Source organism: Rhincodon typus, chromosome 9, assembly GCF_021869965.1.
Source record: "Rhincodon typus isolate 14 chromosome 9, sRhiTyp1.1, whole genome shotgun sequence".
NCBI lineage: Eukaryota > Metazoa > Chordata > Chondrichthyes > Orectolobiformes > Rhincodontidae > Rhincodon > Rhincodon typus.
This window is the reverse complement of record NC_063340.1, coordinates 80376932-80399336: the sequence shown is the minus strand read 5'-3', so window position 1 is coordinate 80399336 and position 22405 is coordinate 80376932. Positions and strand designations below refer to the sequence as shown.

Here is a 22405-nt window from a genome sequence, read left to right as displayed (position 1 = left end):
CATTTTTGTGTCACCTTTAGTGTCGGAAAATAATTCCGAGCTACACCACAAGGACAGGAAGAGATAATATAATGGACACTCGGGCAAAGAAGATTGGGAGGGTATATCCCGAAGAAGCAGGTTACCATCCATCCGTCTTCCACACTATCCATTGACAAATTTCAGGAAGACGAGCCCCATGATGTTTGTATTCTGATACAATTCCTTTGTGAACTCAAACACACACACACAAACAGAGACAGACACACAACCACACAGAGGCTCGGTCACATACATGGTCTCACGCACAATCTCAGTCTCTCACACACTCAGTCACATCCACAAATACATGTACACACATACAGGCTGAAGTAACAGCTCATTGTCTTTGCCTGGCATCCACAGACGTACATCATTCACTGGTGGGTGGATATTTTGCAGACAGCAGTAATAATTCACTCATTTCGATGTACATGCATCCATAACCTAATTTCTCCCACACTGTTCCTGCTGACTGCTTAAAATAAAACTATCGTCTCAGTTACACACAGTGAGGCCACCAACATAGACATGCACGTACTTAATACGATTCAAGCTGCCTTTGCAGCATTGTATAAGGATTTTTTTTTCCACAGATAGCTTACAGGTACACGGCAGCACTCTCTCAATTAAGCAGCTTTATAAAGACGGCAAACTTCCAACACCCATCTGGACTCCGACCTCCCCTGACAGCAGTTCGAGCAGAAAAACATAAATTGATAGAGAAGCTCAGCAGGTCTGGCAGCATTTGTGGGAAGAAAGTAGAGTCACCATTTGCCAGCCATGTGATCTTACATGTGAACTGCCAGTCATCGGATTCAACATTAACTCTGTTTTCTTCCCTGAGAGGCTGCCAGACCTGCTGAGATTCTCCGTCAATTTCTGTGTTTGTTGTGGATTCCAAAATTCGCAGTCCTTTGTTTATTTCAGCAGTTAGTGGAGAATTGGTCTTCCGGTACAGCTTAATAAAATGCAAGGCATGGCTAAGGTAGCAAGGATCCCCAGTGAAACTTCACAGTCCCAGGGTTAACAAATTGACGCATATCAATGTTATGAGGTTGAGCCTGGGTTAACATTACAGGTCACATTGCGAGCAGGGCAATGCCTTTGCAACTATTCAATCTGTACTTTCCCGGGTCATGCTGAGCCAGAGGCATGTAATCTTTTGCCATTACAGCAAGTGAAGCAATTTTGGGTCGAGGCCCAAAACGTCAGCCTCTCTGCTCCTATGATGCTGCTTGGCCTGCTGTGTTCATCCAGCCTTGCACCTTGTTGTCTCTTTATACAGTCACTGTTGTGACGTGGGAAATACTGCAGCCAATTGGCACGCAGCAAGCTCAAACAAACAGCAACAAGATGATAATCAAATGATGGGTAATGTCAATTGAAAGATAAATATTGGCGAAGACATCAGGATTAATTCATCGAATCGTAGAATCCCTACAGTGTGGAAGCAAACCATTCAGCCCATCAAGTCCACACTGACCCTCCAAAGCGCATCCCTCCCAGACCCATCCCCCTACCCTATCCCTGTAACCCCACATTTCCCTGGCTAACCTACCTAGCCTGCACATCCCCGGACACTGTGGGCAATTTAGCATGGCCAATCCACCTAACCTGCACATCTTTAGACTGAGGGAGAAAACCGGAGCACTCAGGAGAAACCCACACTGACATGGGGAGAATGTGCAAACTCCACACAGACAGTCGCCCGAGGGTGGAATCGAACCCGAGTCCCTGGCGCTGTGAGGCAGCAGCGCTAACCACTGAGCCACTGAGCCACCGCGCTGCCCACAATTCCACAGCTCCTCTTTAAAATATCACCGGTGGAAGAATTGAAATGGCAATGATTTGGCAAGAAACATATCCCCGAGTTCTTACTTCACTGGTGACCTTCCAAAAAATTCATTTATAGGATATCAACATTGGTGGCTGGCCCTGTATTTGTTGCCCGTCCCTAATTACCGTCAAGAAGGTGGCAGAGAGTTGGCTTCTTGAATCAGGATTTTCTCAAACCCTTTGAGATGGGGTTAGAGTCCAACGCAGTTAGCAAATGGTACAGGAAGGGATTGTACAGGCATATTCAACAGGTTCCCATCACCATGCCATTTTCCCAGCAGTGGGCAGATTGCTCAACCAGAACTCAAATGGGCCACTTAAGAAATTTGCTTGGCAATTTCAAAAGGGCAGTTAAAAGTCAAACACATTGCTATGGGTCTGGCGTCACACATGAGCCCAAATTAAGCAAGGACATTACAGGCTGGATTTGATTTGATTTGATTTATTATTGTCACATGTACTGAGATACAGTGAAAAGTATTGTCTTACATGCTAAACAGACAAATCATACCTTACATAAATACATCAGGGCAATAGAACAACATGCAGAACATCGTTTTGCAGCTACAGAGAATGCACAGAGAAAGATCAATTCTAAAATATGAGAGGTCTATTCATAATTCTGATGACAGCAGGGAAGAAGCTATACTCGAATTTGTTGGTAAGTGTTTTTAAACTTTTGTATCTTCTGCCCAATGGAAAAGGGTGGAAGAAAGCGTAACAGGGGTGGGAGGGGTCTTTGATTATGTTGGCTGCTTTCCCGAGACAGTGGGAAGTACAGATGGAGTCAATGGAAGCATGTTACACACAGGGTGTGTTTTTGGTAGGGGTCACATAAAATAGGGAAAATGGCCAGCTCAACACCTTCCCATCCACCCCGAGCTCATCCCCAAAATACAGACTGCCAGCAATTGGGAATAGCCAGGGTTTATTTCACAATTTGTAAAACAATGGGAAGGAAGGGGAGAGCATCTTTGAAGGATGCCCTGTACCAGCACTCCTCTACCAAAGTGAAATGAGTCCATAAGAGACAGAACCTTCAGAAGTCAAGGGAATGTGTAAACTCAGCTATAGTGATTGCACCAAGAGTTAAATTCAAAAACTATATGAAGGAGTTGTTTCAAAGTTACTCAAGGCATTTGTACTGGGAGGATTGTTGTTTCATAACAAGTCCCTTTAGACCTTATTTTAAAATAAAAAGACAAAGAGAATTAAATTAAGAAAACATGAACAATACGACATTAACCAACCAAAAGACAGACAGAAGTGAATTCAAGCAGTCCAAGACTGGAAGTGAGGAATAAAGAAAGAGATTGAACAAATGTGGCCACACAAGGAGAGGCGTCTGAATCTCTCACATGTAGGAGGGGTTTATTTCACAGGAAGCTGAGTAACAAGTGGCGATTACTCCACACAAAGCGACAAATACAGCCAATGTAAATCAGCTGCATGCACTCTCCTACTCGCCTACAAACACCATTAGCACGCAGCAATAAATTCATCATGGGTTTCCAAATTTCATCTTTCGACAAGGACGAGTTCAGGCGCAAGGTTTTTGTTTTGCAAGATCAGGTAATGTTGACACCTGCTGCTGAGTCTACACCTCAATTAAAATCAAAGCCTCCAAGATCATGTTTCCTGATGGCCTTGGTGTTCAAGGTTAATCTGACAGCTGTAAACTGAAGTCGATGTGGTTTCTCTGGCCATGAATGGTCAGTGCCGGCAGGAAGAATGAGCACTCACCTGCTCTTATAAAATACTTGGGATGTGGACATCATTGGCTGGACCAGCATTCATTACCTATCCCTTGCTGTATACATTGCTGTGGGTCTGAAGACACAAGTAGGCCAGACCAGGTCAGGATGGCAGTTTCCTTCCCTAAAGGACATTAGTGAACCAGACGGGTTTTTCCAACAATCGATAATGTCAACCTGGCCATCATAAGGCTCTTAACCGCAGATTTTTAAAACATTGAATTCAAATTCCACTATTTGCCAGGCCTGCCTATAGCAGAGAGACCAAAATTGCACACAGTATTCCAAAAAGGCCTAACCAATGTCCTGTACAGCCACAACATGGCCTCTCAACTCCTATACTCATTGCAGTGACCAATAAAGGTAAGTGTACCATCACCTTCTTCGCTATCCTGTCTACTTGCAACTCTACTTCCAAGGAACAATGAACCTGCACTCCAAGGTCTCTTTGTTTGGCAACACTCCCCAGGACCTTACCATATACGTAAGTGTATAAGTCCTGCCCTGATTTGCCTTTCCAAAATGCAGCCCCTCACATTATCTAAAATTAAACTCCATCTGCCACTCCTTGGTCCATTGGCCCATTTGATCGAGGTACCGTTGTACTCTGAGGTAACCTTCTTCACTGCATTCAATTCTGGTCTCCCTGCTATAGGAAGGATGTTGTGAAACTTGAAAGGGTTCAGAAAAGATCTACAAGGATGTTGCCAGGGTTGGAGGGTTTGAGCTATAGGGAGACGCTGAATAGGCTGGGACTATTTTCCCTGGCGTGTCGGAGGCTGACCTTATCGAAGTTTATAAAATCATGAGGGGTAAGGAGAGGGTGAATAGTGAAGGTCTTATCTCAAGTGTAGGGGAGTCCAAAACTAGAGGGCATAGGTTTTAAGGTGAGAGGGGAAAGATTTAAAAGGAACCTAAGGGGCAACTTTTTCACACTGAGGGTGATGCATGAATGGAACGAACTGCCAGAGGAAGTGGTGGAAGCTGGTACAATGACAACATTTAAAAGGCATCTGGATGGGTATATGAATAGGATGGGTTTAGAGGGATATGGACCAAATGCTGGCAAATGGGGCTAGATTTATATAGGATATCTGTTCAGCATGGATGAGTTGGACCAAAGGGTCTGTTTCCGTGCTGTACAACTCTGTGACTCTATGACTCTAACACAATCTGCAACTGAAAGCCAGTCCTGGTGATGGCCATTATGACAATGAACCTATTATGATAACGACACTATTGCTGCTCAGGGGAGGAAACCTATCACCCATGCCCAAAAGTGATTTCAGATTCCCAATAAAATGGGCAACTCCTAACTGCCCTCCAGCAAGCCACTCAGTTCAAGGATCATCAGGGATGGACAAATTATTCAAATGTTCACCTTGCCAGTGACACCAACATCCCACCAAGCCAAAATGGAAAAATCAATGTAAACCAATCAGCTCCTTGAAACAGCTCCACTATTTAATTAAAGAATGCATCATAACCCGATCTACTCAAATTGGTTCTGTAACTCATGTATAATAAAAATCGACCAGTTTCCAGAGAGCATCATCTCCAAACCATGGCGGAAGGTCATTAAGTAAAAAGTCTAGACTAAAGACAGTGGGAATATAAAACTAAAACAGAAAATGCTGTAAATATTCAGCAGGTCAAGCAGCATCAATGGAGAGAAGCAAAGATTAAGGCTGATATTTCTTGATCAGAACTGAGGAACGATAGAATCAAAGGTGTGGCTCAATCAGCTGTCTGAATGCAAAATGGAGGGCTGATGAAATAAGCCAACAATGACAAAACAAGCTAAAAGAAAGCTATGAAACAGAATGAAGGGAGGCATTCTGATCTTAAACTGTTAAAGTCAGTCTTCAGGCCAGAAGGTTGCACAGTGTGAGTAGAAAGGTGAGGTGTTGTTCACTGAACTCACATCAAGCTTCACTCGAACTCTGCACCAGGACAAGGACAGAACAGCCAGAGTGGGAGCAAAACTTATACGACAAATCGAACCTGCTGAGTATTTCCAACATTTTCCGCTTTTATTTCATCACCACTGTTCCAAACTCTCAAAATTCCGTGGTAAAATATTTCCTGGTTCAGTCAAGTTATTGAGCTGCAAATAGGCATAGATCCCAAACATAGTTCATCAAAAAATACTAAAACTCCACTCTTAAATTGCACCTTTTACACTGAAATTTGTCTGCTTTACTTCACAATGAATGATGACTTAGAGTTCAAGTTAACTAAGTGAACAGAAATTCTGTCTGAAGTACAAGCTAGCAAAAACAAGGTTTTTGTTAAATTGCAGTCATAGACAGACAATCCTCCAACTTTTTTTTGTATTTATATTCAATCACTGGATGAGGGTGCCTCTGGCTAGGCCAGAATTTATTGCCCATCCCTAATTGCCTAGTGGGCATCTAAGAGTCAACTACATTGCTGTTGGATCAACTAAGGATGGCTGTTTTCTTCCCTAAAGGGCATTAGTGAACCAGACAATCAACAATGGATTCACAGTCATGATTAGACTCTTAATTCCAGATTTGTATTGAATTCAAATTCCACCATTTGCCATTACTGGATTTGGATCGGAGTCCCCAGAACATTACCTGGGCCTGTGGATTAACATTGCAGTGATAATACCGCTAGGCCGTGGCCTCCCCCCATTGTCTGAGGAAGGGTCACCGGATCCGAAACATTAACTCTATTTTTTCCTTCACAGATGCTGCCAGACCTGCTGAGCTTTTCCAGCAATTTTGTTTTTGTGTCTATTTCTACACTTCATTTAGTTAATTTGGCTACAAAGTATCACAAGACCCGCTGAAAGTGCTGCTTCATTGGTTTAAGAATCACATTGTAAAGCGGATGGGGATCACTGAGAGACATCGGTAATCCAAACGTCGTCAGGCAGTACAAGTGGAGCTGGTGTTTACAAGCTGTTTTCCCCTTTCTTCAACTTATACAGAACCAACTGGCTCTCACCTTTCGTCTCTCTAACAAAGGGACATGCCCTGAAGGAGAGGTCCTTTTATGCAATGTGACTAATTATTCTCACTCCTGGGGGAAATACAAGTTAATCACAATCATCAGTTCTCTCAAGACTTTTTTAAAAGCTGGTCTATGACAACAAAAAAAAATTGACAATCCATCCTCGAAAACTGGAGTTTTATCTCAGGGCTGCATATAATACCCAACAAGACACGGGTGAAGTGGAGATGAATCGATAATTTTTCTTATTAATTTGGCCATAATACACTGCTGTTCGTTGGATCTTGCTGTGCAATAACTGGCTGTTATACTTCCAAAACAAAGCTAGCATGACACTTCAAACATAGTTAATTGCCACTTTGAGGCAATTGATAACGAACAGCGCGATGTAAATGCCAATATTTTCTTTTCATTGCTGTGAGTAATCGTGACATCGCCTGATTTGTACAATTTAATCATCTTCCTCAGGGTGGCACAGTGGCTCAGTGGCTAGCACTGCTGCCTCACAGCATCAGGGACCCGGGTTCAATTCCAGCCTTGGGCAACTGTGTGGAGTTTGCACATTCTCTCCATGTCGGTGTGGTTTCCTCCAGGTGCTCCGGTTTCCTCCCACAGTCGAAAGATGTGCAGGCTCGGTGGATTGGCCATGCTAAATTGCCTGTAGTGTTCAGGGATGTATAGATTTGGTGGATTATAGGGGGATGGGTCAGGGTGGGACGCTCCAAGAATCAGTGTGGGTGTGTTGGGCCAAAGGCCCTGTTTCCAGACTGTAGGGATTCTATGATTCCTTTTCTGCAGAAATCAACCTGCTTTTATTGGAAGATACTGCCAAAGAATTTTTTTTTTGTCAGGGGTTATTTGCTGTAGTTTGTGAAGACTCTTTTCAAATAAACTGTTTGCTGCTGTGATTCTTACCATCAATTCCAACCTGTCTTGAACTCACAGAAGGACACCGTGGTGTATTTACCTGATTGTCTAATATGAATAAAATGCATACACACTCCCAGGGAGCACTTGAGCTTCATATTTAACAGCTTACCTGGCAGATGGTACTGCAGTATCTTGCCATTTTGCACTGGGAACAACGCAACAGAGATTCCTTCCTGTGGAGAGAAAAAATACATTACCAACTAAATAAAAAAGGACAAGTCTGTGGTTGAGTACAATTTAAATCATACAACTTGGCGACTTCATAAAGTGTTTGGGACTATGGTTTTCCTCAGACAGTAAAGTTTCAAAATAGCAACTGACAGCAGGGTAGCTAAAAAAACGCACAATGCAAAGCAACACAAGCAAAATTATATTTATGTACATCAGCAGATAAAATTCCAAAGTGACCTTGATTTGACCAGTGATTGTTGACCACCCACTAATTCCATTTTGCTTTCAACTGTTTTCCCAATGACATGAACCAGTCAGCACCAATGAGATGAACATCGTTCACCAAAAGCCAAATGTCAATGCTGATGCATGTCATTTCCCACTGTAAAAATACAAGCAATTGCTGCTGTTATTGAGAGATTATTTGTTGAATCCAATGAGGTACCTCAGAAAATTCTAGAGTCTTATTTTGGAACTGCCCCGTTGTGGAATTGCACTAAACCAGCAGCCCGGTGGCCTTATTAACCCACACATTGCAAGAGGTGAATAATCCGAAAGGATTCTATATTAAACAGCACAGTTTCACAAACTGTCTGTAAAACGACCGCACTTATGAAGCTGTCTGCTCTGATTAAAAAGATTGCAGTCAATCAAAGCAAAACCTTTTCATTGTCCTGATGCCTTAGTACAGTAATCTTTCTCACTGCTAGAAATTATTGCTGCTTTGTTCCTGTACACTCCGAGCTCGGTCCATATGAAGAGTGGCACGGTGGCTCAGTGGTTAGCACTGCTGCCTCACAGCACCAGGGACCCGGGTTCGATTCCACCCTTGGGTGACTGTCTGTGTAGAGTTTGCATATTCTCCCCATGTCTATGCGGGTTTCCTCTGGGTGCTCTGGTTTCCTCCCACAGTCCAAAGGTGTGTAGGTTAGGTGGATTGGCCATGCTAAATTGCACAGTGTCCAAGGACATGCGGGCTAGTGGGATTAGCCGTAGGAAATGAAGGGTTACAGGAATAGGGTGGAGTGGTGGGTCTGCATGGAATCCTCTCTGGAGGGTCATTGTGGACTCGATGGACCAAATGACCTGCTTCCACACTGTAGGGATTCTATGAGACTCATGAAGAAACTGCAGGAGAGGAAGGGGTACTATGGTCTCTGGGGCTCAAATTAGTAACACTCTTTCCCTCATGAATAAGGATCAGATACTTGTTGGGCCGAAGGGCCTGTTTCCTCACTGTAGGGATTCTAAAATATGCAGGAAGTAATGAGGGAAGATTTCCCCTAAGCTCTGTATCATACCAGTCAAGATGATTCAGTGTCAGAAGTGGTCACTTTGGAAGTGCCATTGGGAAACATGGATAGCAGATTATCATCAGCTGCTGAGAAATCTCAGACAATTTTGCTAATCGTTTCCATTCAGTTGACCTTTTGTATCCTTACTTATGCGTAGTTACAGCATCATTAATTTTTTGTGAAGTGCTTTGAGGTGCTTGAAAGGGAGGATTGGTTTCAACATTGGTTGCAGGAGGGAACTACTTTGCCTGCTGTGTATGTGCTGGCTCTCTACAAGAGCAATCCCACAGCCCTCTGATTTGTTCCTATTTCCCTGCAGCTAATTATTGATTTCTCTTTCAAAGAGCATGAGTCAATCTGCCTTCAGTGGCACGGAGGCAGTCCCTCGATATCAAGGTGACATCTAACCATGGTCACAAGTTCCTGCCATGGATCTTCACATGACTGAAAAAGCTGATCCACAAACTGTAGATCCATGAGGCAGGACCTCCCATAAGGTAGGAGGTCTCAGAGCAGGACTTCCTTCTATGCCACTGGTCTTCCTCATCAATTAAGGCACGTAGAGATGGTGCAACTTGAAGGACAACTTGTCTCCATTTTGAACAATCGATAGCAAGCTCCTCCTAATCATTAACTAAAAGCCGAAAGAACTCCAGATGCTGTAAATCAGGAACAAAAACAGAAGTTGCTGGAAAAACTCAGCAGGTCTGGCAGCATTTATGAAGAAAAAAATCAGAGTTAACATTTCGGGTCCGGCGACCCTTCCTCTGAGGAAGGGTCATCAGACCCAAAACGTTAACTCTGATTTTTTTATCTTCACAGATGCTGCCAGACCTGCTGAGCTTTTCCAGCAACTTCTGTTTTTGTTCCTCCCGATCAATGCTGCTGTACTTCACGGAGAGATTCAGAATGCATTAGCTGCATTTTTATCATGCTGCCCTGGAACACTGGCTGTTTCAGAGTTGGGAAAACAGGATCTGGACAAGGAGACATTATTCAACCATCAGGACATACTGCCCTCCAGCTTAGCGCAACTGGCTTTCAAAAGCTTTAGCCAAATGCTGGCGGAATGGTCTTCAAGGAGGACCCTAGTGCTTGTTCGACTGTCCTCCCTTTGAATTTGGTGGATGCAGAGAAGACTCTACTGCTAGAATTTCATGAGCACCCTTATATGTCACTAACACACAGTCCATGACTCAACACATGGTAATCACAGCTCTATATGCCCAGACTTTTGTTTACTTGCAGAGATCTTTTACTTGCTGAGGTCTTTGTTGTCAAACACTTGCTACTGTAGTTGGGAAAAGGCTGTGCTAGCACCACAGAGCCAGTGTTGGATCTTCTCAATGGCAGCTGCCAAGATTTTATGAGGAGCACTCAACAGATTCCAGAGCTCAACATACAAACCCTGCCACAGTCTCAGGCAGTACATTCTAGATCCTCATCACTCACTGTGTAAAATAGCTTTTCCTCATGTCGATACCAAATTAAAGTGAGTAAAACATCCAGGGTATTCTGCTCCTTGATCCTTCTGCTGATACAAATAGTTTCTTACCTCTCCCAAATCTCCTCCGAGCTTTCAGCTTTACAGTTCCAGCTGTGGCTCAGTTGGTAGCACACTTGCTTCTGAATCAGAAGGTTCCAGGTTCTAGTCCTTTCTGGGAGCTGAGCACAAAAGTGAAGACAGACACCCCAGTGAGGAACTGAGGGAGTGCTGCTCTGCCAGAAGCACAAATGAAATGAGAAGCCAAGGCCCTAGCTCAGGTGGAGGTAAAATATCTGGCAGCACTATTTCAAAGAAGAGGCAGGCAGGCTTCCCTCAGTATTCTGGCCATCATTCATTACTCAATCAAAACCATGGAAAAAGTCACATAACTGTTTGCTACATTTCCTGCATTGCAACAACTACACCTTAAGGCCCACTCAGTTGGTTACAAAACACTTTTGTGGTCATGAAAAATGTGGTATAAAGAACTGCTCCAGCCATGGAGTCATAGATTCATACAGCACAGAAAAGGCCCCTCTGCCTATCAAGTGTCCACTGACATAATGACCACTAATGATGCACTAATCCCAATTTCCTGCACTTGTCCCATACCCTTCAATGCTATAATATTTGAAACGCTCATCCAAATACTTTCTTTATAGACTGTAAGGTTTCTGGCTTCCACTGCCTTCCCAAGCAGTGCATTCCAGGTTCCAACCACCTGCTGTGTGAAAAAGGTTTTTCCCCAATCCCCTCTGAATCTCCTACCCCTTACCCTAAAACTATGCCCCCTTGTGATTCACCCCTCAACCAAGGGGGACAGCTGCTCACTATTCAACCTGTCTATAACCCTCATAATCTTATACACCTCAGTCATGTCCCACTCAGTCTTCTCTGCTCTAAAGAAAACAATCCAAGCCTATCTAATTGCTCCTTATAGTTCAATTTCTCCAGTCCAGGCAACAGCCCGGTGAATCTCCTCTGTACCCTCTAGTGAGGTGACCAGTGCTGCACACAGTGCTCCAGCTGTGACCTATCCAACGCCCTGTACAACTCCAACATTATCTCCTTGCTCTTATACATTATGCTGCAACTGATGAAGCAAGTATCCCATGTGCCTTCTTAACTTTCCAATACGTATGCTCTGCCAACTTTGGGGATCTGTAAATAATTACTCCAAGATCCCTCTGTTCCTCTAAGCTACCCAATATCGTGTCATTCATTAAATACTCCCTCATCTTGTTTCTTCTTCCAAAGTGCATCACCTCACTCTTATCAGGGTTAAATACTATCTGCCACTGGTCTGCCCATCTGACCAACCCATCTATACCTTCCCATAAACTACAAACATCTTCTTTGTTGTTAACCACCCGACCAATCTTGGTGTCGTCTGCATATTTGTTTAACATTTCCCCACATTTTCATCGCTATCATTTACATATATAACAAACAATGAGGGTCCCAGTACTGATCCTTGTGGTACATCGCTGGCCTCCAGTCACTCGAACAGCCTTCTACCACTACCCTTTGTGTCCCATTACTGAGCCAGTTTCTGATCCATCTTACCAAGTTTCCCTCCATTCCAATTGCTCTAACCTTCTCAATCAGTCTCCCATGTGGGACCTTTGTCAAAAGTTTTGCTGAAATCCATATAATCTACATCAACTGCACTTCCCTTGTCCACACACATTTTCAAAAAATTCTAACCAATTAGTTAGGCAGGACCTCCCTCTGACAAAGCCATGCTGACTATCCCTAATTAATCCACGCCTTTCCAAGTGGGTGTTAATTTGCACCTTCAGAATTTTCTCGAGTCGTTCCCTACCACTGATGTAAGACGCACTGATCTACAAGTTCTTGTTCATCTCTCCCACCTTTCTTAAAAAGTGGAACCACATTAGGCATCCTGCAGTCCTCTGGCACTTGTCATGGCCAGAGAAGATATAAAAATTTGAGTCAGAGCCTCTGCAATTTCCTGCCTCAGCTCCCACATCAGCCCGAGATGCAATTCATCCAGGCCAGGGGACTTGTCTGTTTTTAAGCCCGACAAAGCCTCGAATACCTCCCCATTTCCTACGTCAAACTGTGCAAGTTCCTCACAATCTCTTTTCCTGAATTCCGTATCTACATTCTCCTTTTCCAGAATGAAGACTGAAGAGAAGTATTCATCCAATAACCTTCCAATACCCTGTGGCTTCACACACGCCCTTGGTCCCTAATGGCTTTACTCTTTCCCTGGTTAACCTTTTCCCTTTAATGTTTTTATATCTTAGGATTTTCTCTGATCCTGTTCACAAGTCTTTTCTCATGCCCCCTTTCTGCTCATCTAATTGCTTTCTTCAGTTTCCTCCTGCACTTCCTGTATTCCTCTCAGGCTGCAGCTGAATTGCTCCCTTTGGACTTGCTAAAAGCCCTACTTCTTCTTCCTCATCCAGTCCTGAATTGTCTTAGATATCCAGAGTTCTCTGAACTTATTGCTCCTACATTTCCCTCTGACAGGTACATGTGGACCTGTACTGTCCACAGCTCCTTTTGAATGCCCTCCATTGGTCTGCTGTTGACTTACCTGCAAGGAGCTATTCTCCCAGTCACATTGGCCAGATCCTGCTTTATTTTAATAAACCTGTCTTCCCCCAAACTAAAGCCGTCTTTTGCAGGCCACCTTTCTCCTTTTCCAGAACAAATTTGAACCGTACCATGTTGTGGTCGCTATCACTAAAATGTTCCCTCGCTGCCACATCGAACATTTGTCTGTTTTCTTCCCCAGAACCAGGTCTAGCACAGCGCTGTCCCTTGTTGGGCCTTCTACGTATTGATACAGAAATCTCCCCTGGATACATTTCAAGAGTTCCACTCCGTCTAAACCCTTAACACTACAACTATCCCAATTTATGTTGGGAAAGTTGAAATCCCCCAGTATAATTACCCAATCATTACTCTTAAACATCTCCTACATTTCCCGCTAACTCTTTGGGGGCCTATAATACACTTCCAGTAAAGTAGCTGCCCGCTTAACATTCCTAAGTTCTACCCACAAAGCCTCGTTTGAGGACCCTTCCAAGATATCATAGAGTCATACAGCATAGAAACTGAACCTTCAGTCCAACTAGTCCACGCTGGCCAAGTTTCCCAAATTAAACAATGCCCACTTGCCTGTGTTTGGACCATCCTTTCCAACCAAATCCACAGAACTGAAGTTCCTCATTCTCAGAACCATTTTCATCCATCTTTTCTGCACCCTCTCTAAAGCCTTGACATCTTGACAAAAGTGAGGTATCCAGAAATGAACACAATACTCCAGGTGAGACTGCACCAATATGTACTAAATGGCAGCTGTAATTTCCCTACTTGATAATTTCATTCCTTATATCCTACCACTGCATCAATGCCATTTGCAAGTGGAGTACCCAATTAGTTGAGATCAATATTTCAAATGTTGCTCTATGACAGATCGAAGTCAAATGCCCTTGAGACTTATTAAGCGTGTTCAAAACATTCATTATTTTGTGAGAGACCATAAAATTACCTACATTCAAAGAATCCTCACCAAAGCTCACTTTGGTTTTCAATGACACACAGAAAGACAGCTTCACGTTCTCGGTACAGGCCCAGTGACGGCAAACTCATCCCATAGTCAGAAGGAACAGGTTTATGGTTCATTCCACTCTAGCCAAACTGACAAGGATGAGTGCAGCATTGTTAGAGGGCTGTCTTTCAGATAAGCTTTGAAACCAGAACCAAATCTCCTCATTCAGATCAAATAGACTTTACAAGATAACGTAGCTTGATGCCCTGGCCAAATGTTAATTCCTTATCCAACACACTCCGTGCAGAATAACAAGAAATTCACCTCATTGTTGAATGTGAAACCTTGCTGACCACAGCATACATATCAGAAAAGGATGGGCAGGCTGGGTCTCTTTCTCAGTAGAAAGCTGAGGTCTGAGCTGGAAAGCTACATACATCTACCGCTCCCCTTTAGCTACAGGAGTTACTTCTCCAAAACACTAATTTATTGTAGTCTAAAACACAAATTGCTGAAAATGCTCAGCTGGTCTGGCAGTATCTGTGGAGAGAAAGCACAGTTAACATTTCAAATCCAGTGACCCATCTTCAGAACTGGCTTATTGTAGTTCTTTATAGAAGTGACTTGTGTCGTGGATAAAGGGGAACCAGTGGATTTGTTGCATTTGGATATCCAGAAGGTATTGATAAAGTACCACATCAAAAGTTATTGTGGAAATTAAAAGCTCTTGGTGTTGGGGCAAACATATCGTCATGGACAGAAGATTAGCTGACAGGAAGCAGACAGGAGAAATAAGTGGGGTTTTTTTCAAGCTGGTAGAATGTTACAAGGATGTTTCTGATGAAGGGTCTAGGCCCGAAACATCAGCCTTCCTGCTCCTATGATGCTGCTTGGCCTGCTGTGTTCATCCAGCTCGACACCTTATTATCTCAGGATGTTACAAGTGGTGTGCCAGAGGGTCGGGGCTGAGACCTTAGTCTTTGCAATGTATATAAACAATTTGGATGAAGGGTTCAAAGATACATTGGCTAAATTTGCTGAAGACACAAATATAGGTAGGAAAGTGAGTTATGAAGGAGACTTAAGGAGCTTACAAAGTCATATAGATAGTTTACATGAGTGGGCAAAGATCTGGCAAATGGAGTATAATGTGGGAAAAGGTGAAAAGGTCCATTTTTGTAGAAAGATTTTTTAAAAAGCGTATTCTCAAAATGATGACAAATAGCAGAGCTCTGGGTATCCTAGGGCATGAATCAAAAAAGATTATCTGCAGGTACAGCAAGTAATCAGGAAAGCTAATAGAAAGTTAACGTTTACTGTGAGGGAAATTAAATGCAAGAGTAGGGAGATTATGCCTCAATTATACAGGGCATTGGTGAGACCACAGTTGGAGTACTGTGTACAGCGCTAGTCACCACACTTACGGAAGGATGCTAATGCATTGGAAGTAGTTTAGAGAAAGTTTAGTTAATTAATACCTGGAATGAGCAGGTTGCCTCATGAAGAAAGCCTAGACTTGCGTCCTCTGGAGTTTAGAAAATTAGAGATGATTTAATTGAAGTATAAAAGATTCTGAATGGACTTGGCTGGGTGGATGTGAAAAGGATGTTCCCACTTGTGGGAGAATCTAGAACTAGGGGTCATTGATTAAAGATAAGGTTCATCCATTTACTTCACATATGAGGAAAATATATTTCACTCAAAGGGTTGAGGAAGGAGTTCAGCAGCAAAGACAGTTGAGAAACAACGGCAGACATTTAAGATGATTGTTCATGGCTCAAAGCAAAGATGTATTCCACTGAGGAAAAATGATTTTAGGAAGAGGATAATGGTTAGCCACAGAAGTTAAGAATAGAAGAAAGCACAGAAGAAAGAAAAAAAAAATCCAAATTTGGCATGGATTAGTGGTAGGCTAGAGGATGGGGAAAGTTCTAAAAAAAACAAAGGACAACCAGAAACGTAATAAAGAGGGATAAACTTTGCGGGTAAACTTGCAAGTAAGATCAAGGCAGACAAAAAGAGCTTCTTTATATACTTAAAAAGAATGAGAGAAGCCAAATTGAACATCAACCCTTTAGAGAATCAGGCTGGAAAATAACGAAGCGGAACCAGGAAATGGCAGAGTTGAATAAATACAGTGCATCCATATAGAAAACACTAATAGCATTCTAAACTTAGAAAATAGTCAATGGGCAAAGAGAGGAGATGAAATAAATACAATAACTATCAATGGAGAAAAAGTGCTCCAGAAACTCATGGGGCTAAAGACTGTTACATCTCCTAGACTTGATGGGATGTATCTTAGAATATCGAAGGAAGAAGCTACAGAGATAGTGGATGAACTGGCAGTAATCTTCCAGGAATCATTATATTCTGGAAAAGTCCCAGAGAATTGGGAAAGCTGCAATGTAATGCCTTTCTTCAAAAGGAGAAGGATATAAGAAAACAGGTGACCACAGGCAAGTTAGTTTAACATCTGTTGTTGGGAAAATTTTAGAGTCTATTATAAAGGATGTCACAGTAGAGAATTTAGAAATACATTATTTGATCAAGCAGAGTCATCATGGCTTCATGAAGGAGAAATCATAACTGACAAATTCACTGGAATTCTTTGAGGATGCAACGAGCAAGATCGATTAAGGGGAAGCAGTGGATGTAGTATATTTGGATTTTCAGAAGATATTTTGAAAGGCACCTCATATTAGGCTATTTACTAAGATAAGAGCCCGTGGTGTTGAAGGTAGTATACCAGAATTCACAGAGGATTGGTTAAACAATAGAAAACAGAGTTGGGATAAGGAGAGCATTTTCAGGATGGTAACCTGTAACTAGTGAAGTACCACGCATCAGGGCTGAGGTCACAGTTGTTTACAAATGTGTTCATGACTTGGTTGAGAAAAGTGAATGTACTGTAGCCAGGTTTGTGAATGATCAAAAAATGAGGTGGAAAGGCAAGTAGTGAGGTCAACACAAAGAGTATGTAAAGGGACATAGACAGGTTAAATGAATGGGCCAAAAAACATGTGGGAGAATGCAGGGGGTTATACACTTTGTGAGCAAGAATAGAGAAGCTGAGTATTATTTAAATAGAAAAAGACATTAGAAAGCTACAGATGGGGGATTCGGGAGTCCTCATGCATGAACCATAAAATGCTAGAATTCAGTTCAGCAGATAATAATGAATGGAAACAGAATTTTGCCTTTTATTTCAAAGGAAATGCAGTATAAAAGTAGGTATGGTATGCTAAACCGATTCAAGGTACTCATCAGATGACAGCTGGAATACTGAGAGGGTTAAATGGGGCAACTAAAAAGAGGCTCAGGTGGAGCATGAAGGAGAGGTTCAAAAAAATCAGTCTAAAGGATTTATTTACTGACCCGAGGGCACTAAATATCCAAGTGCATCAGTCCTCAAGATCAACAACAACAGCTGCCATGCATCAATCTCCACAGTCCCAACAGCAGAAATGTCTGACATTTTCAACCATTATGGGCTCTTCATGGATGCTGCAATGAATTATTGAGTTGTTGTACATCATGCAAGGGGCACCTGTAAATTGTTTAGTCAAAACTGAGGGTGGAAGATGAATTGTGGCATTTGGATGGGGTGGGGAGAGATCATTTCCATAGCAACACACAGCATATTAATAAATCAATGGATTAAAAATTCAAGTATATCATCCCCTGCCAAACACAATTTGATTTCAGTCATGCATGAATAAGGAGGAATTGATTGAACGCACAAGAATATTCCAGCATTACACCCTTCGAACAGTCTCCCACTCAGCTGGCACAACTCCTTGACTGTATCAGACAGGGACTACATTCTCACTATCAACTGGTAAAGCAGACACATGCATTTTCTCACTACCACCCATCAACTATATAGCTCACTCTTATGTTACAACTCATTTGTACATTATGCACAACCAGCTTGAAGTTAAGGAACTGTTTAGGAAGGGTTTGGGATATGCCATCTCAATCAGGGAGAAGTCTCATATCTCAGCCCATTCTTACAGAACAGGCATCAGATCACAGAACCATCCGAGAAGAGGAGTTGCAGATCACAGGCTTGTTCAGTAGGAGGAGACTCAGACCAGAGCCAGATCCAATTGAAGGCATATCAGATTCTAGGCCTAGCAGGGATGGGCAGCATCAGATTACAGGTCCTTGCTGAAAAAGCCTTAGATTACAGAACCAACCAGGAGGAGGAGCCTCAAATTACAGGCCCACCTGGGACGAGAAGCCTCAGATAACAAACCCATCTGGAAGAATCCTAAAATTACAGGAGGAACAACCTCAGAATATAGATCCATCTGGGAGAAGACTCATATTAGAGGCTCATCCAGGAGAAGGAGCCTCAGATTTCAGGTCCATCTGGGAGGAGTTGTCTTAGATTACAGGCTCTTTGGACAGGATAACATTTACATTATTAGGCCCAACCAGAAGGCGCAGACTCAGATTACAGGCATTGTTCTGCTAAAGTTCTCGATGATCGTCAAGAATGGGAAGACTTGGGACAATTTCATCACCTCTTCCATTTCGAAAGTGTTAGTATAGTGTAGAGTTATGACCAGTAAGTAATTCTGAGACGTAGTCACTGTTGCAATGTAGGAAATGAGCAGCGAACCTTCACACAGCAAGCTCCCACAAGCAGTAATGCAGCAACAACCAGACGATCAGTATCTTTTTTCAGTCACCGGTTGTGAAATAACTACTGGCCAGAGAGGGCTATCCTGAACTCCTTGAGAAAGGGGCTTCAAGATATTTTGTTCACTGAGGGCAGACGAGGCCTCAGTTCAACATAACATTTGACAGTGGGCACCTCTGATGGAGTGCTGCACTCCCTCAGTACTACAGAGGAATGTTAGTCTGGACTGCGCACTCCAGGCTCTGGAGAAGGACTCAATCTTTCGAACTAATGACTCTTGAGGCCAGAGTGCTATCACTGGGCCATGGATGATACTTCTGCTGTATTGAATAGACCCGTCATTGCTGCTGCTGTGACAGTAACAAACTCCTGCTTGTTAACGCTTTAATCATAAATAGCTTCCCTCGGTCATCATCAGGATACCCATTCTTTATGGGCATCTGCACCAATGATTTATGATGTCTCCGAGATTGGGAATTAAGCGATTAAAAGAAGAAGCATCTGCAATTCACTTCAACAGCACATTACCAACTGAAAGCTGTTAAAATCTACTGACATTCCATTATAAACTGTTCAAATGAAGCAGCTCACAGCATTTAAATTCTAATAAATTGCAGCGTTTATCATCTGCAAAACACTTTGCAAAAGGTCATATTTCAAGTCATCGTTGCATTAATTTTTTACATGTACCTTGTATCTTGTTCAAAGATCATGCTCTGTAAGCTAGATCTGGATACTGATTATTGTCAGATTCAAATATTTCAAGAAGTCTAATAACACTCAATATTTAAAACCAGCAACAAAAATATAACTTTTTTTGATAGAGTCAAAGTGTTGTACAACGCCCCAGGGTGTTTGTCAAAAGCAGGCATCAAACAAAAATCGACAGTGAGCTGCATAAAACAAAACTGGGGAAACCCAACCAAAGGTTGGTCAAATAAATAGTTTTTAAGGAGCATCTTAAAGAAATAGAGAGAGAGAGAGAGAGAGAGAAAAAGAGCAGTTTAAGGAATTCTGGAAATTGGGAGCAAGGCAACCAATGATACAGCTGTCAATGATAAAGGAATTCAAATTGAGGATATGCAAATCCAGAGCCAAAGTAGCACAAAATTGAACATTAACAATGCCGGACTGAGGTTGTCATCACTGGTACTCCCTTTTATTAAGCTTATGGCATCCAATAATCAGGACAAAGTCTTGCAAATTGACATCCGTTAGGTATTGCTGAAAAGCAAACATCTTCTAGAGGATTAACTGGCCAACTTCTTTCCCCTTTCCTCTTTATTAACAGGGACAATACAGAAATAAATCACCTCAACGTCATCTAACATTTATGTTTGACCGGGAGCACAGTGACACATGTTAAATAAGCCTCCATAAAACGAGATAACCAATGAACATTTTCACGTAGGCCTAGTATTTATAATCCTTGATGGTCCCATCAATATATCGCCTTCACTTTGTCAGAAGCGCAGTCTATAACACTTGGACCACAGTTAATCAGCACAATTACACTATCCGTGCTAATTCAGAGGATGGAAACACAGTCATTTGGGATTGTTGCACCAGGGTTCAAGTATGGCTTGGAACATTTCTGAAGGTGGTTTGCTTGAGACAGGAAAACCAGACAATGTGTGGGGCCAGAAAGGAGCCACCTGGTATCAACGAGGAGGTGTAGTAAAACAAATTACCTCCAAGTTACCATCATCCAGGTGCTTGACTGGTAGCAGGAGAGCAGCCATTCTTGATCATTTTACAATCGACTCCCCCCAGTGTAATGTACACTTCAATCAGGCGTGAATAGGCTGACCTCAGATGTGACATTACCAAAAAAATAGTGGCTCCACACTTCACTTTTAAGAAAGGAGAGCATATCTTTTGTGCAGGGGAGAAAGAAACGTGCGTGGATGTGGTTTATAAAACTTAAAAATTGTCGGCATAAATGCAACACATGGGGCCTTTTAGCGCGTTGTCCTGTCTCTATCCCTGCGGCAAAAGATCCAGATTCAAGTGCCACATGCTCTGGAACTGTGTGTCACAATATGTACAAGCAAGCCGATCAAAACATTTTTATTAATCACAGATCATGTGCAATTAAAACCACGTACTTCAATTACTCGATAAAAGTGGTGAGGCAATCCCTTTTTAAAACAAAATCAAAACCTGCTTCCGTTCTCAAGTCTTACAGTTGCTAACTGGGCAAAGACAAAGAGGAAATGCCTTTATTCGTCCACCACCTGAAGGAGGGCGGCACAGGCTCCCGTCAAATTCAAAACAACTGAAGAAATGTTCCTTCACCCAAGTATCAACAATTCATTTGCCAACAACAGTGGTTTCGAGCTGCATCATTTATTATTGATGAAAGGGGCAATCATGACTTTACAGAAAATATACTGGCTCCATTAGGTTCTGTATAATCTACAAGCTAACCTTTACTGAGTTCACCAGAAGGTCAGCCATCAGCAAAAGAGCTGTGCACTTTGGGTCTCCTTGCTTCATTTTCCTCTCTTCAATAGCATCGATGCTTCAATTAACCTTCCAAGGCACTGATACATAGGGCTACATATCACTCCGATTAGCTGCAGGCACTCTGGATTTAGTCACAACCACTACACATAATTTTGGAAGACAGAAGTCAGGCAGATCTATTCCCAAAAAGTGCTGTGCTGCAGGGATGGAAGAAAGAATGAGGAACTGACCGAGCCCATCATCCCTTCTCCAATCAGGTTGGTAGCCCTTACCCAGTGCAGCGACAAGGAGCACTGCGAACAAAGGGAGACAGTCATTCTAACTTGACCTGAAATGAACCGATACTTCAAAAGTCCATATACACAACTGAAGTGCAGGTACTGCACACACCTCATCCAATTTTGTACTGACATTATCAAGGAGACCTTTATGGACATCAAATTCAACACAAGACAGGTGTTAAAATTAATTGCACTCCATTTACCAGTAGTAAGGCTATCACAACAATAGAAGTAATGGGTGACACAGTGGCTCAGTGGTTAGCACTGCTGCCTCACAGCGCCAGGGACCCAGGTTCAATTCCACTCTTGGGCGACTGTCTGTGTGGGTTTCATCCGGGTGCTCTGGTTTCCTCCCACAGGGCGGGTGGCTTGGCCAAACTAAATTGCCCATAGTGTCCAGGGATGTTTAGGTTAGATGGGTTAGACACGGGAAATATAGGGGAATGGGTCTGGATGGGATGCTCTTCAGAGGGGCAGTGTGGACTTGTTGGGCTGAATGGCCTGTTTCCACACTGTAGGGACTCTATGACTCTAATATTAAACCAGAATAACAAGAACTTGCGCAGCATTATGAGAAATACTGTTTTCATATTCCTCTGTTACATCAGCATGCCGACTGATTTTGCACTTCCAACCTCAGGAGCACCATAGAACCTCATCTGCAATCTCTGCTCAAGGATCCAGAGTTATAAGCTGGAAATGTAGACAGTCTGATTGACTGCAAACCTGGTTATGGTCACTGTTCACCCAACAGGAGCCCTGTACATTGAAACAATTCAGAAATCACATCCAAGAAGTGTGTAATCACAAGTGACCACTATCTCTCAGGCACTCACTAAGGGATGAATGGACCCAGTGCTGCAAATTCCCAAGGTTTTCACTGAGGCAGTGGAGAATTATTCAAACTTTCACTCAGGCAACGAGAGGTGCTATATAAATGCAAGTTGGGTGGAGACAAACTCTGATAGGTTTGCAGGCATTTTTCTATAAGAGTTCCAAGTCA

General features: G+C 42.7%; 1 protein-coding gene across 1 annotated transcript in view; it reads right to left on the bottom strand.

Annotated features, from left to right (window-relative positions):
- Positions 1-22405, bottom strand: part of smyd3 (SET and MYND domain containing 3) — a 674587-nt gene that overhangs the window by 490163 nt on the left and 162019 nt on the right. Inside the window, exon 2 of the mRNA XM_048601439.1 lies at positions 7633-7696. Coding sequence (XP_048457396.1) covers positions 7633-7696 — 64 coding nt within the window. The remainder of the gene's footprint in view (positions 1-7632; positions 7697-22405) is intronic.